This window comes from Siphateles boraxobius, unplaced genomic scaffold, assembly GCF_051911475.1.
Source record: "Siphateles boraxobius isolate OS27281-9 unplaced genomic scaffold, OSU_SipBor_1 18, whole genome shotgun sequence".
Lineage (NCBI taxonomy): Eukaryota > Metazoa > Chordata > Actinopteri > Cypriniformes > Leuciscidae > Siphateles > Siphateles boraxobius.
The window spans coordinates 3,518,799-3,533,304 of NW_027508788.1; the positions used below are offsets into that span (position 1 = coordinate 3,518,799).

Here is a 14,506-nt window from a genome sequence, read left to right on the forward strand (position 1 = left end):
GCAGGTGATGATGACAGGGGATGCTGGGAAGCGTAGTGAAGACACAGATGGTGGTGAATGTGACATAACTCCCCCCTCCCGCTAGGCGCGACCCGCGCCGTACAAGACAGAACACGGGAGGGGGGGTGGGCATCCTGGAGTCCGTGACGGGAAGGAGGGCCGGGTGCAGCAGGACGGACTCCAGGATGGTCCAGGCGGCCATGGCGGAGCAGACTGGTCAGGGGGCCATGGCAGAGTGGGAGACCACCCCATTGGCGGTCCTGGCGGAGACGACACCTCGGGCGGCCAGGGCGTGCAGGCGGCCAGGGCGGAGCAGGACGAGCAGGGGGCCAGGGCGGAGCAGGACGTGGAGGGTGCCAGGGTGGAGCAGGACGAGCAGGCGGCCAGGGCGGAGCAGGACGAGCAGTCGGCCAGGGCGGAGCAGGACGAGCAGGCGGCCAGGGCGGAGCAGGACGAGCAGGCGGCCAGGCGGAGCAGGCCCTAGTGGCGGCCGTGGCGGCGAGGACCCCTCGGGCGGCCGTGGCGGCCAGGACCCCTCGGGCGGCCGTGGCGGCGAGGACCCCTCGGGCGGCCGTGGCGGCGAGGACCCCTCGGGCGGCCGTGGCGGCGAAGACCCCTCGGGGGGCCGTGGCGGCGAGGACCCCTCGGGTGGCCGTGGCGGTGAGGACCCTTCGGGTGACCATGGGCTCTTGGGCGCCCACGGCGAGGGCCTACTCGAAGGCTCTGGGCTGGACAGGACCAGCGGTGAAGAATGTTCTGTGCTGGACGGGACCAGCAGTGAAGAGTCTGTGAAAAAGTCTATTAAATCCAACTCCATCGGATTCTGGAAGAGGACCAGCGGGGGACTCTGGACTGGACGGCACCAGCGGTGAGGGCTCTGTGCTTGACGGAACCAGCGGTGAGGGCTCAGTGCAAAAGTCTATTAAATCCCATTCATTGGATTCTGGTCGAGGACCAACGGTGAAAACTCTGAACTGGACGGGACCAGCGATGAGGGCTCTGGCGGGCCGGCGACTGAATTCCGGATGAAGGCGGGTGGTGTGGTGAAGATGGGTGGTGTGTGTAAAAAAATAAAAAACCATTGTGGGTGGCATGAGGGCATGAGAGAATGGATAAATGATCCTTTTAATTGTTCAGTATTAGACATCAGGCTATTCGTTAGGGTTAGGGTTAGGGTTGGTGATGTCATCCTCAGCCTCACCAACGGTGATGGCTGACCCACTCAACCACAACACATGATCGAGGTAACCGGCGAAGTTTCCTGGAAAACCCGCTGCTGGGGCTTGGTGGTGCAGATGACTGTCTAAGCCCAACCAAAAGACAGATTTAAAGACATCATCTGACCAGCTAACCCCAGCAGAGAGCTCCAGGAATTCGGCGACGTAATCCTCTATAGACAGACCATTTTGGACAATTCAGAGTAGAGAGTGAGCTGGGTTAACCGGGGTGAGAAGAATTCCCATGCTGACTCTTTTTTGGGCTGGTTATTCTGTCATGTCCGTGGGTGAATGAAGAAGATGACGGTAGACGGAGATACAAAATAGCAAAGGCTTTCTTCTAATAGCAAAGATCCAAAACAACAGAACAGTGTGCTAGTGCACAAACATTAACCATGAAAGACAAGCGTGAGAGGGGAACTAAAATACAAAGATAATGACTAGGACAAAAGGTGACGGTGATGATGATGATGATGATGAGGCGCAGGTGCAGGTGATGATGACAGGGGATGCTGGGAAGTGTACTGAAGACACAGACGAAGACGGTGGTGAATGTGACACTTAGCATATTAACATCATGAGCCAAGTATTGTTTAACACCAATTACCAGTGTGCGCATTAAAATGTAGGCTATCTCAAAAAAGAGGAATTGAATTATTTGTATATGTACAGAGTTCAGATAGCTTTACTGCTTAAAAGTCCTTGTAAAATTTAAAATAAACTGTTGTCCGAGTGAGCATCAGTAGCGTGAGTCGCATTGGAGTGACGTCAACTCCCCTCTTTGAATGATTGGCTAGAGATGGAGCTGTCAATCTAGAACTAGTGGACCAATGGTGACGCTTAAGCCCGTCCTAATTTACATGAAACTCGAACTGCAACATTTGGAAGAGCAAGCGCAGAACATGGAAAGAAGAGCGAAGAGAAAAACAGCACAAGCATACAAAAAAATTAATTATGAGCAGAAAATGAAAGAGCGCAAAGTACAGAGTATTAAAAACCCAAGGAAAACATAATTTTAAAGAAAGCATGAACACAAGTTAAAGTTTTGTGAAAATAATTTTTTTATGTGTTTAAAGTTTTTATTCATGCTTGTTATTTTTTGATTCACGCTTATTATATTTTGATCCGTGGCCACAATACATTTGGCGGGATATTGATCCCATATACCTGATCCACACGGCCAACTGTAGTAAACGCTACACAATGGCAAGTGGAAATATTGGTTTATTTCAGCTGTTCATTTTAAACAAGAAATTGATTTAAAAGGAAGAGAGAATTATACAGGCAGGTCCGGTTCTACGGGGGTGCATGAGTATCCTGAACACCCTCAAACAAAAGCAAGAGCACCCTCAGTGTATACTGTAACATTGATGAAACAGTTTTGGTAAACGCTCCTGTGCGTATATGTGTTTGCGTTCTGGAGAATGTCAAATGTTTCTATTTACAACATATTATTGCAGCGGTGAGCAATGTAGCCAATAGCAGACATGTTTGTTGATCTCTTGAGCTCAGTGGCCAATCAATTTACTCAAATAATTTCAGTTCAATTCAGCACTGAACTGCACTGCACGCTCTCGAAACCTCTCAATAACAAACTGTAGACACAATGTAATTAAGAGATTCATTGTGCAGTGTTGACAACTTTATTGATTATAATGTTTAGTGATTGGAAAGGGAACTGTCTTTGCACCCTTTCTAGGTTATACTTATACATAATCAATTCAGAATTTGAGTAAAAGTTGACATATCATGGTAATTGATTAGCCTTTGGCTTGACTACATTATCAAACCCAAACCGCTAATAATGTGTTACTAATATTTCACAAACCATGTTCTCTTACGAGAGGTTCTCTCGTATTGCGTAAGTTTAGCTTACGCTACGGGAAAGATTCATCTTCTCGAGATACTGAAGCCAAAAAATTATCCTTAATTTTGTATTCCTTGTCAACGCAGTGCAGCAGCTAGCAGACCTAGAGCAGGCCATCTCGCGTGCTCATTGGCTGCCCTGCGGGCAACTGCTGCAGCCTACCAGTGAGCCCGGCGTGACGTCACGCCCAATGAAGGGCGCCTGCGCCTTCATAGCGTCACAGCCCGCCAGAATGGGCGTGGCTTAGCGTATAACACTAGGGGTTGTAGGCTGACTTCCCTGATTTTTCGTCTCTTCAGCGAGCTCTTCGCATCGCTGGATCTGAGAGAAGCCACCGCCGCCGCCGAACAGCGGACAGCCAGCTTAGGTGAGCGCTGAGGAAGCCGGCCGTCTTCGCCACCTTCAGCCATCCGTGCGAGCTACGCTATCCGGCGACGTATCCTTTACCTTGCTAAAACCTATTCTAAAACCTAACGTTATTCTAAAAGAGCAGCGAGTGTCTTTTTTAAGACGCCTCGCACTTCCGGCTGTGAAGCGCTTCCGCTGTCGACCCTGCGGGCTCGACTCGAAGCCTTCAACACCCCCCGCCTCTCCTCACCGACGCGCAGCTGCCGCTCACGAGCCTCACTGCCGTCGCATCTGAGAACGAGGCCGAGGGACACGTACGAGCACGCGGCTAGCTATCTTTACGTTACAAGAGAGCTACCCCGCACTCGTGTCCCCGTTTGCGCGTCATGCAGAGCCCTCTCGTCCCCGTTTGCGCGTCATGCAGAGCCCTCTCGAGCTCTCTGCATGACCCGGACGGGCATCATCTGTGTTACATGTAGGTCCCGTGCCCACTACTCGTGCGCGCGCCCTCGTACAAACACTGTTCCAGTTCTGCTCGACCAACGAGCACGCGGCTAGCTCTCTTTACGTTACAAGAGAGCTACCCCGCCCTCGCGTCCCCGTTCGCGCGCTATGCAGAGCCCTCTCGAGCTCTCTGTATGACCTGGACGGGCTTGCGCGCCGCCGTCGAAATGTCTCGCCATGTCAGTCCCCTTAGATAAGGCTACTGCAGTGGTGTATTTGGCAGCCAACGAGCCGGTAATGCAACCCGCTCGCCTGCACACATCCGCCGTTCTCGCGGTGACCCAGAGAAATCTCAAGTGAGTATAATGTCAGATTAAGAATGTAAGTTACGTGCCCGCTCACGAGCGCTCACGCTTACTAACAGACACATCGCCTCCGAAAAGACGTGCGTGTTTAAGTTTATTCCCTGTCAGTCCCCTTCAAACAGGCTACTGCAGTGGTTCAATTAGCAGCCAACGAGCCGGTTGTTGACCCTCTCGCCTGCACACAAACGCCGTTTTCACGGCGACCCAGAAAAATCTCAAAAAGAGTAAAATGTCTGGTCCGGCTCATGCCGTCGGTGTTGTAAGTGTAATGAAAGTGCCCACGCCCCAGTGTTCACCACTACACATAAGCACTCCGAACCTCGCAGAGCACACTCTCATGAAGTGCAGAAAAGCCGCTCGACTGTTGAATGTAAGAAATGTGTCCACAAGTCTGTGCCCACTATCTGCCCGTTCAGTTACACGATCAAGAAAGCAGGTTATGAATGAAAGTCTCGTGCCCGCCAGAGTGCGTTCACGCTTGCTAACACAAACCTCCCCCCGGGCTCCGCCCGCGCGTTTAAGTGTTATCACAAAACGCAAGGCATTAATAAAACGCTCCCCATCCATTATGATCGGGGCGTCAAATACACTTGTAAGTCTAGTGCCCGCGCTCACGCTTGCAGGAAGCTTTTCCGCCTGGAGCGCTGCTCGCGCGTCAAAGAGTGAAAAAAGAATGTTCCCCATCCCTTATGATTGGGACATCTCGCATAAATCAGCCGGTCTCGGCTTTCAGCGAGCAGCCATTGCCCAGAACCGAGAGTGCGCGCGCCGCGCTTTCGGCTCCGGGTCAGTTTCACAAAAGAAAGCAGGTTATGAATGTAGGTCTCGTGCCCGCCTGAGTGCGTTCACGCTTGCTAACACTAACCTCCCCCCGGGCTCCGCCCGCGCGTTTAAGTGTTCTCACAAAACGCAGGGCATTAATAAAACGCTCCCCATCCATTATGATCGGGGCATCAAATAAACTTGTAAGTCTCGTGCCCGCGCACACACGCTCACGCTTACAGGAAGCTTTCCCGCCGTGAGCGCTGCTCGCGCGTCAAAAAGTGGAAAAAAAAAAAAAAAAAAAATGTTTCCCATCCCTTATGATTGGGACATCTCATATCAATCAGCCGGTCTCGGTTTTCAGCGAGCAGCCATTGCCCAGAACCGAGAGCGCGCGCGCCGCGCTTTCGGCTCCGGGTCAGTTTCACAAAAGAAAGCAGGTTATGAATGTAGGTCTCGTGCCTGCCTGAGTGCGTTCACGCTTGCTAACACTAACCTCCCCCCGGGCTCCGCCCGCGCGTTTAAGTGTTATCACAAAACGCAGGGCATTAATAAAACGCTCCCCATCCATTATGATCGGGGCATCAAATACACTTGTAAGTCTCGTGCCCGCGCACACGCGCTCACGCTTACAGGAAGCTTTCCCGCCCGGAGCGCTGCTCGCGCGTCAAAAAAAAAAAAATGACAAAAGACTGTTCCCCATCCCTTATGATTGGGACATCTCACATAAATCAGCCGGTTTCGGCTTTTCAGCGAGCAGCCATTGCCCAGAACCGAGAGCTCGCGCACCGCGCTTTCGGCTCCGGTTCAGTTTCACAAGCCCGCAAATGGCGGCGGTCTGAACCCGGAGGCCATTCGCCCCCTAGCGGCTCACATAGCTGCGTGGGAAACTATCCCAGGGATTTCAGAATGGGTGTTGAGCACAATAAAGCAGGGCTATACACTTCAATTCATTCGCCGTCTCCCGCGCTTTCAAGCCCGGACCGCGACGATAGTGAATGCGGAAGTAGCACACCTACTTCACGCAGAAATAGCAAAGCTGCTGTGCAAAGGGGCTATAGAAAAGGTACCGCCTTCTCTGAGCGAGTCAGGCTTTTACAGCCGATATTTTCTCGTACCCAAGAAGGACGGAGCCTTCAGACCTATCCTAGATCTGAGACATTTGAACTAAGTGCTTGCGAAAAGACCGTTCAAAATGCTTACGACCAGGAAAATCTTCGCGCACGTTCGCCCGAGGGACTGATTTATTTCTCTAGATCTGAAGGATGCGTATTTTCAGATTCAGATAGTACCCCGTCACAGGCAATTTTTGAGATTCGCCTTCGACGGTCAGGTATATCATTACACCGTCCTGCCGTTCGGCCTGTCCCTGGCACCCTGTACATTTACAAAGTGCATGGATGCGGCGCTCGCCCCCCTGAGAAGTCAGGGGCTGCGAATAATGAACTATCTGGACGATTGGCTGATATTGGCACAGTCAGAGACAGAACTGCTATCTCACAGAACAGTGCTTCTCAGTCATCTGGAAAGCTTGGGTCTCACGGTCAACTGGACCAAGAGCTCATTACTGCCCAGCCAGTCAATTTCCTTTTTAGGAATAGCACTGGACTCGGTGACCATGACGGCTCGTTTATCGACACAGCGCGCGCCGTGTTCACCACCTAGCCGCATCTTTCTAGAAGGGCAGCTTTCTCCCTTTGAAAACATTTCAAAGGATGTTGGGCTGTATGGCATCAGCTGCAGCGGTGCTCCAGCTGGGCCTACTGCGCATGCGCCCGCTCCAACGCTGGTTGAATGCTCGCGTGTCCCGCCGGGTGTCTGGCGGCCAGAAAATCAGAGTGACTCAGGCCTGCATAGCAACTCTGCAGCCCTGGTTAGTGGCCGACTGGTACCAGCAGGGAGTAATGATGGGAACCATCTCTTATTGTAAAGTCATCTCGACAGACGCGTCCAACTCGGGTTGGGGCGCACTGTTCGAGGCCAGACCGGCCTTTGGCCAGTGGTCAGACCAGGAGAAGGGTTTTCACATAAACTGTCTGGAAATGATAGCGGTCGAGAACGCGCTGAAGTGCTTCCTCCCGTTCATACAGGACCAGCATGTTCTTGTCCGCTCAGGCAACATGTCTGTGGTATCCTATGTAAACCGTCAGGGCGGTGTCAGATCCAGAAATCTGCAATCTGACGGAACGCCTCCTTATTTGGTCTCAGATGCACCTGCGCTCGCTGAGGGCGGCGCATGTGCCTGGCCATTTGAACGACGGCCCAGACAAACTGTCCAGGGACAATGTTCCCCCAGGGGAATGGTCCCTGCACCCCAAACGGTCCAGAAACTGTGGCGCCTATTCGGCAGAGCGGAAGTCGACCTATTTGCGTCAAAAGACAATGCTCAATGCCCGACGGTCTGTTCGAAGGACGAGGACGCGCTGGCCCAGGTTTGGCCCAGCCTCTCGCTATATGCTTTCCCTCCGGTCTCTCTGTTGCCACAGGTGATCAAGAGAATCAGGGAAACGCGCCACTCGGTGCTCCTCATAGCCCCGCGTTGGGAGAATCAGATTTGGTTCCCGGAACTAGCAGGGCTGTCACATACAGCTCCGTGGCCGAATCCGGTGAGGGCAGATCTCCTCTCTCAGGCTCGCGGCACGATCTGGCATCCCAATCCAGAGCGCTGGTCTCTGCATGCATGGTTGATCAACGGGTACTCGTTGCCCTGCCAGAAGGAGTGATGAACACGATCACGCAGCCTAGAGCCCCTTCCACGAGAAGGCTCTATGCGTCTAAATGGTCGGTTTTCTCTGGATGGTGCACCAACATAGGTCTGGACCCGCGGACATGCGGGGTGGCGCATCTGCTCACCTTCCTACAAGAGCTGTTGGATAAGGGAAGGTCCCCATCCACGCTCAATGTATACGTGGCGGCCGTGGCAGCGTTCGCAGAATCGACCAAGGCCAGTCATTGGGAAGACACGAGTTGGCCATCCGCTTCCTTAGAGGAGCTAGAAGGATGAATCCGCCGCGCCCCCCGTCGGTTCCCATGTGGGATCTTTCATTGGTCCTCGAGGCCCTGAAAGCTTTTCCATTTGAACCACTAGACACCGTGGGGTTGAAATATCTATCACTGAAAACCGTCTTTCTGACTGCACTGTCGTCAGTAAAACGTGTAGGGGACCTGCATGTGCTGTCTGTCAGCGCGTCGTGTCTTGAGTTCGGACCGAATGACTCTAAAGTCATCCTCAGACCTAGACATGGCTATGTCCCTAAAGTGATGGGCACTCCATTCAGAGCGCAAGTTATTTCGTTGTCAGCTCTCCCAGCATCTGACAGCGAAGGTGATGTGAATCTCCTCTACCCTGTCAGAGCGCTGAGGTTTTACATTACGCGCTCCGCCTCCTTCAGGCGTTCGGAACAGCTTTTTGTTTCGTTTGGTGGGCGCACCAAGGGTCTCGCCTCCTCGAAACAGAGCCTGTCCAGATGGATAGTAGACGCTATAGCGGCCGCTTACGCGTCAAAAGGTCTGCAATGCCCTCTGGGCATCAGGGCTCATTCCACGAGAGGCGTGGCCTCTTCGTGGGCATGGTCCAGTGGAATTTCTATCCATGACATATGTGTAGCGGCGGGCTGGAGCTCCCCGTCTACCTTTGTCAGGTTTTATAACCTAGAAGTTCCAGCCTTGCAGGCTAAACTGTTGTCAGTCTGAAGGAGAGGTGTATTCTGCCCAGATCTCCTGCTCAGATCACTCTCACATGACTCAGCTCTCCTGGTTGAGCTGCACTAAGTAGGGTATGTGCCATGTGCCTATACAGACCGGCGCGCTGCTCTGTATTCCCTATGTGTGCTTATGTACAAGTGATGGCCCGCGTGGCTGGCCACCTTATTTTTTCCACTTATGGGGTTCCCCTGAAAGCTCGGGATCTCATGTGGATGCTTGGCGCGCACGGCGTTGACAAAGTGTTCCCGTAGCGTAAGCTAAACTTACGCAATACGAGAGAACCTCTCGTAAGAGAACGATACTCGGTTACTAACGTAACCTCGGTTCTCTCTAGAGAGGGAACGAGTATTGCGTAACCGGCCGTGCTCGCGCCACGAGCGACTTCGCTTCAGTCGACGAAAACCAGGGAAGTCAGCCTACAGCCCCTAGTGTTATACGCTAAGCCACGCCCATTCTGGCGGGCTGTGACGCTATGAAGGCGCGGGCGCCCTTCATTGGGCGTGACGTCACGCCGGGCTCACTGGTAGGCTGCAGCAGTTGCCCGCAGGGCAGCCAATGAGCACGCGAGATGGCCTGCTCTAGGTCTGCTAGCTGCTGCACTGCGTTGACAAGGAATACAAAATTAAGGATAATTTTTTGGCTTCAGTATCTCGAGAAGATGAATCTTTCCCGTAGCGTAAGCTAAACTTACGCAATACTCGTTCCCTCTCTAGAGAGAACCGAGGTTACGTTAGTAACCGAGTATCGTTCCCGTTTGCAGAGTCAGACAGCTGCCTTCTAAAAATCAGCATCCCTAGAAATGATAAATAAAAATATTTCTAGGGATGCTGCAAGGAGAAAATACTCAGCAATGGTATTGACTAATGAATTTGTGCATGATTTGTCTTAAAGCATATTAAAAATACCACATAGACATATAATCCACGTTTAAAATCTTGATTTTCACCACAGGGGGTATTTAAGAGAAATAATAATACATGAAAGAGTCATAAAACCTAGCAAGTAGTAGCATTTTTACTTCTGATTCCATCGTTCTAAAGTCAGTGTTTTTTAGAATCGGTTGTTATTTAAAGGCATGAAGATTTGTGGTTAACAAAAGCTCAAGATATTTACATGTTATATTCAACTACAGATCATACATCTGTAATGTGTTTATCAGAAGAACTGTTGGGGTCCAAAACAACATTGAACCCAACTGACTGACTTTTATCGTATATGGACAATTTTTTTTCTTCTCAAAATAGAATGAACTATCCCTTTAAAGGTTTGTTCAAAGCCTTAGCAAGCTAAAAACACAGATTCACTGATAACAAATTCAGAGGCTTCTTGGCACCAAGAGTCTCAGGACAGCAGGATGCTGAGCCAAGAATAAATCAATCACCATGTTGACATCCTGAGCACTGTAGCATCATTATCACACCCCATGAATATATCTCTGGGGTTCAAAGTTGAAAGCTTCCATCACTGCATATGTAAGTGTCATAATAAAGATTAGAATGCAACGATTAAGTCTTTCTGTGGCATTGGACACTGAGCTCTCTGAGATTGATGTTTCTTTTATTTCTCACCTTTAACCTTCTAGTCAAGTAGTCAACTAAACGATACTGCTGCTTCTAGTCATTTCTAGTACATTTTTTGTTGTTGCACATTACCTCATACCTCAGAATTTGCTGTTTTAGTTTTCTGTGTATATAGATTGTAGCGGGCTAAAGGAAATATCCACTCGGAAGATGAGAAAGGTTAAAGAGTATTTTGACTGGGAAGAAAATTTAAAAGGGTTTTGTGTAGAATGTCAAATTTTCATTGTCATATGTCAACAATTAAGCTTGCATATAGGTTTGTTATACTACCAGTAATGAACATTTTGAATTAAACTGTATATACAGTATGTCTATTGGCTAACGTTGATTAAGTGAATGCTTAAGTACAGTGATCATAATGCAAGGCTAGCACTTTGTAGCCTGTATGATTGATATGATTTTTTTAGCAGCATTCAATATGGGATTTGATTTGTTTTATTAATAGATTAAGTTGGCTATTTCAATTGTATCGTTTATACAGATGTTTTTTTTTCACTAGTCTTCGTAGACTAGTCGACTACAAATTTCCATTTAGACATACAAATTGATAAAGCCATTGATTTGGGTAATGGAGGCATAATGGTATCTTTTAATGATAGGGGAGATGGAAAGGTGAAACCCGAGATTTCCTTCCCATAGAGATGCACTTCCTCCCTGGTGAGATGTACCATGTCATGGTGATTCCTTTCAGGGTTTCCTGTTACACATTATCCATTTTGTATTTGCACAGTCTTGGACTGTTTTCCAGGTGAAGGGAGTTTGCTGTACCCTGTGAGTTTCGTTTAACAGCGAATTGTGAATGAGTGCCAAATAGGCTGCTCGTTCTCACGGTTAACTTGCTACCTGGATGAGTAGGTTTCTATAGCAACTACAGAGTCCCCTCCCCCACTGTAAAACGCACACGAGCACGCAATGCGTAGCGCTTTGACTGCTCTCTCTGACTTACCAGAGGTGATGCTGTCATTTTGCCAGTCGAGTAGCGTGGTGGTTTACCATTCAGTGTTAATAGCTCAGATAAATGATCAGGTTTTCTCGTTCATCTCATTTAATGGGAGGCATTGTCTTGTTATAACGAAGTTGGTTTGGATGAAAAAGCCTTCAGTTTAGCAAAGCTCAGCTGTGTAACATGTTGACACAAATGAAACGGTTGTTACTTCCACACCACTAGGTTTGAACTCCCAGCTGTTCCTTCTCTGCCCCAGTCTCAAGAGCCCTAATGTTACGCATGACTGCTTTAAAACACCCATTGTTAGGCATCGAACACTCTCACACACATCCAGACCTTTCTTTCTGGAACATGCCCTATCTTACTAGTATTCTTAAAGTATTACTGCCCTCAAATGAAGTTACTGGGATTAGCCCATGATTCTCTAATCATGAATCTGCTGAGCATCAGGAGAGCTCATCTAATATTGTCTTAAATGTTTCAGACCATTACTAGATGTTCAGGAACTCTTTAAATGACCATTATAAGTTAAACACAGGTGAATTGTGAGTAATTTTTGCCCCACTTGCATATTAATGATTGTTTTCAAATGGGTTTCCCAAACTTTTTTTTATTGTAAACAATTAGACATGACTTAAAGCATTAATTGTACAACATTTTATATATATATATGGTGCATCTGTACTTATCTTTTCATTTGTACCAGAGTAAATATGGCATCTTCCCTGATTAAAGGGTTAGTTCACCCAAAAATGAAAATTCTGCCATCATTTACTCACCCTTATGTTGTTCCAAACCTGTATGAGTTTCTTTCATCTGTTGAACTAAAAAGAAGATATTTTAAAGAATGTCGGTAAAGAACAGGCAGTTGACGATAGCCATTGACTTTCATAGAAGGAGTTGGCAACTGTCAACTGTCTGGTCACCAACATTTTTCTAAATATCTTCTTTTGTGTTCAACAGAAGAAAGAAACTCATACAGGTTTGGAACAACATGAGGTTGAGCAAATTATGACAAAATTAAAATTTTTGGGTGAACTATCCCTTTAAGGCCCTTTATAGTATCTGGAAGCTGCTTCAATGCATTCATTTTTATTGAACGGCAATACTCGGATCATCTTGTGTTCTGTCATAAAATATCTATTTAAATCCTTTCAGTTAAATCGGTTATTATTGGTCACATCCCTTTGTTCTTGTTCTTCATCCTTCTAGGTATCAGAGGTCAACGATCGGAGGAAAAGGTGTCAGATCCTTGAGAGAGAAGTGAAGAACAAGGCATTAGCATGTAAGACTTTGGTGAGTACCGGCACAAGCTACGCAGTCCATAATGTAATGGCTTATAATGTCTGGAACTATGTGTTCTCTCCTGTTGCACTCCATAACCATAAACCACAACTGACACTGATCTGTACACTTTAAAGATTGTTCTAGCTGTTTTCTTGGGTGTTTTTTTTTTTTTGTAATGCCTGTCCTTGCTAAATCTTTTATTGCTTTCAACAAAGCACACCCAATCCTGTTGCTCAAGAGCACCTTTGCCTTTGCTAGTCTCTTTTCTCTTTTTCAAACTTGTATCAGACAGGTTTTCTGAACCCACCAATCTTCAATTAAAGGTGCAATATGTTATTTCTCAAAGTCGTTACTGAACATTTTTGATATTTGAAATCAACCCAAACAAACACACCCCTCTCTTCATTGCTTCACCTCCAAAGCTCACCCTCCAATCCTAACCGCCCTGCTCCAAGTCGGTCTTGGACCCCGATCGCTGGTAACACTGCATTCTCTAGCAGTCATCAGCCTCCACAGCTCTCACTAGCTGGCCTCCGTTACATACGCAATGGAAGAGTGGATGTCTATTTATCGTAGCAGAAGCGCAACAAAAAATAATGCTTCACGAAAAATAAAGTGAAGATGATGAACGAACGAGGTTTGCATAATGATTTAAAAAATAAATGATTTATTCCCCATTAAAGGATTTTGACACAGAAACATTTCAAAAACTTTTGGTTGAGCTGTTAAAGCCATGGACTACATGAGGAAAGCCAGTGATTTTAAATATTAGGTTTCACATGTGCAAAGGGCACATACGTTACCCAGCATCTCCTCACTGTCCGTATTAATGAAGCTACCACACACCACCTCCTTAGTGGAGATCCATTGGGTGTTTAATGGAAAAGCACAGGAATAGCATGTTTGATCTTAAACCACATACTGCTTGGTGGCAAACGCTCAAGTGTGCTTTTAAAATTCCTTGAAAAAAACATCTTTATCCTTCAATGTCAACTATGTTAATTTGATAATGCTGCTCAAAACCCTTATGCTGCTATCAAAGTACTGCAGCACCACGGCGCTCGTCCAACAGTTGATTCATTCTAATAATTTTTATGAGCTGGGGTGTTAATTAGCCTTCTTCATGAGAAGCGAGTTTTGCGACTTGTAGAGATGACATGTCAAGAGGTCACGGAGACAGTCGCTCTGAATAACAAACAGCTGTCTAATAGGATCAAATCTGTCTAATGAGCATTTTTTCCATCATTGAATCCCAAGTATCTAAACTGCCTTATTTGTTTATTGCGGTATATATATCACTGCAGTGACAGCATTCTGACAGGCTAAGGGAGAATGCGGTCTCCCTCCCGGCCTCCTGTAGCTGTCATGGAAACCACCTGCTCTCTGCGGGAGAGAAGCCTGAGCTTTCACAGCAGGATCAGAGGCTAAGATTTCTGTTTGTTACAGGTACAGACTGGAGATGTCACCTAAGATTGGCAGATCTGCCACTATAAGCTGCATGTTAAGAATTGAATGTGTATTGGCTAAATTAAATGTGCACAGAACAAATACCTTTTAGTAAGATTGAGTCAATGTATAGTGAGCCAGTGCCAGTACCCTGGTACATCAATGGATATTTGGGTAGTTGACATTAAATACTTTTGGGACGTTGACATGCTGAACAACAATTTTTTTTTTTTGAATTCTACTAAAATGGTATATTTTGGTTTCTCATGACTTTGTCTAAAGCATTCAAGGCATGTTGTCCTATGTGAGCACTGTTAGATGTTTGATAAACAAATCAAATTAACCTAGCATAACAAATAAATAATCTCAGTTCGACATGACCCACAGATTTCCTGCCTCCTAGAGTCTCTGTTTCTCTTGTTAATACTTTATGTCTGTGGTTGTATAACAACACCCACACACCCTATATACATCTACAATGCTGCAGTGGTTGGCCATGTAAAGAGCCTCATCTCAGTGAATGTTTTGGAAGGATGAGC

General features: G+C 47.6%; 1 protein-coding gene across 11 annotated transcripts in view; it reads left to right on the forward strand.

The window, feature by feature from the left end:
• The window catches only part of rimbp2a (RIMS binding protein 2a), a 101,260-nt gene that overhangs the window by 59,164 nt on the left and 27,590 nt on the right, over positions 1 to 14,506 (forward strand). For all 11 annotated transcript variants that reach the window (XM_077232868.1, XM_077232870.1, XM_077232871.1 and 8 more), the window contains one exon: positions 12,447 to 12,530. In XM_077232868.1, coding sequence (XP_077088983.1) covers positions 12,447 to 12,530 — 84 coding nt within the window. The remainder of the gene's footprint in view (positions 1 to 12,446; positions 12,531 to 14,506) is intronic.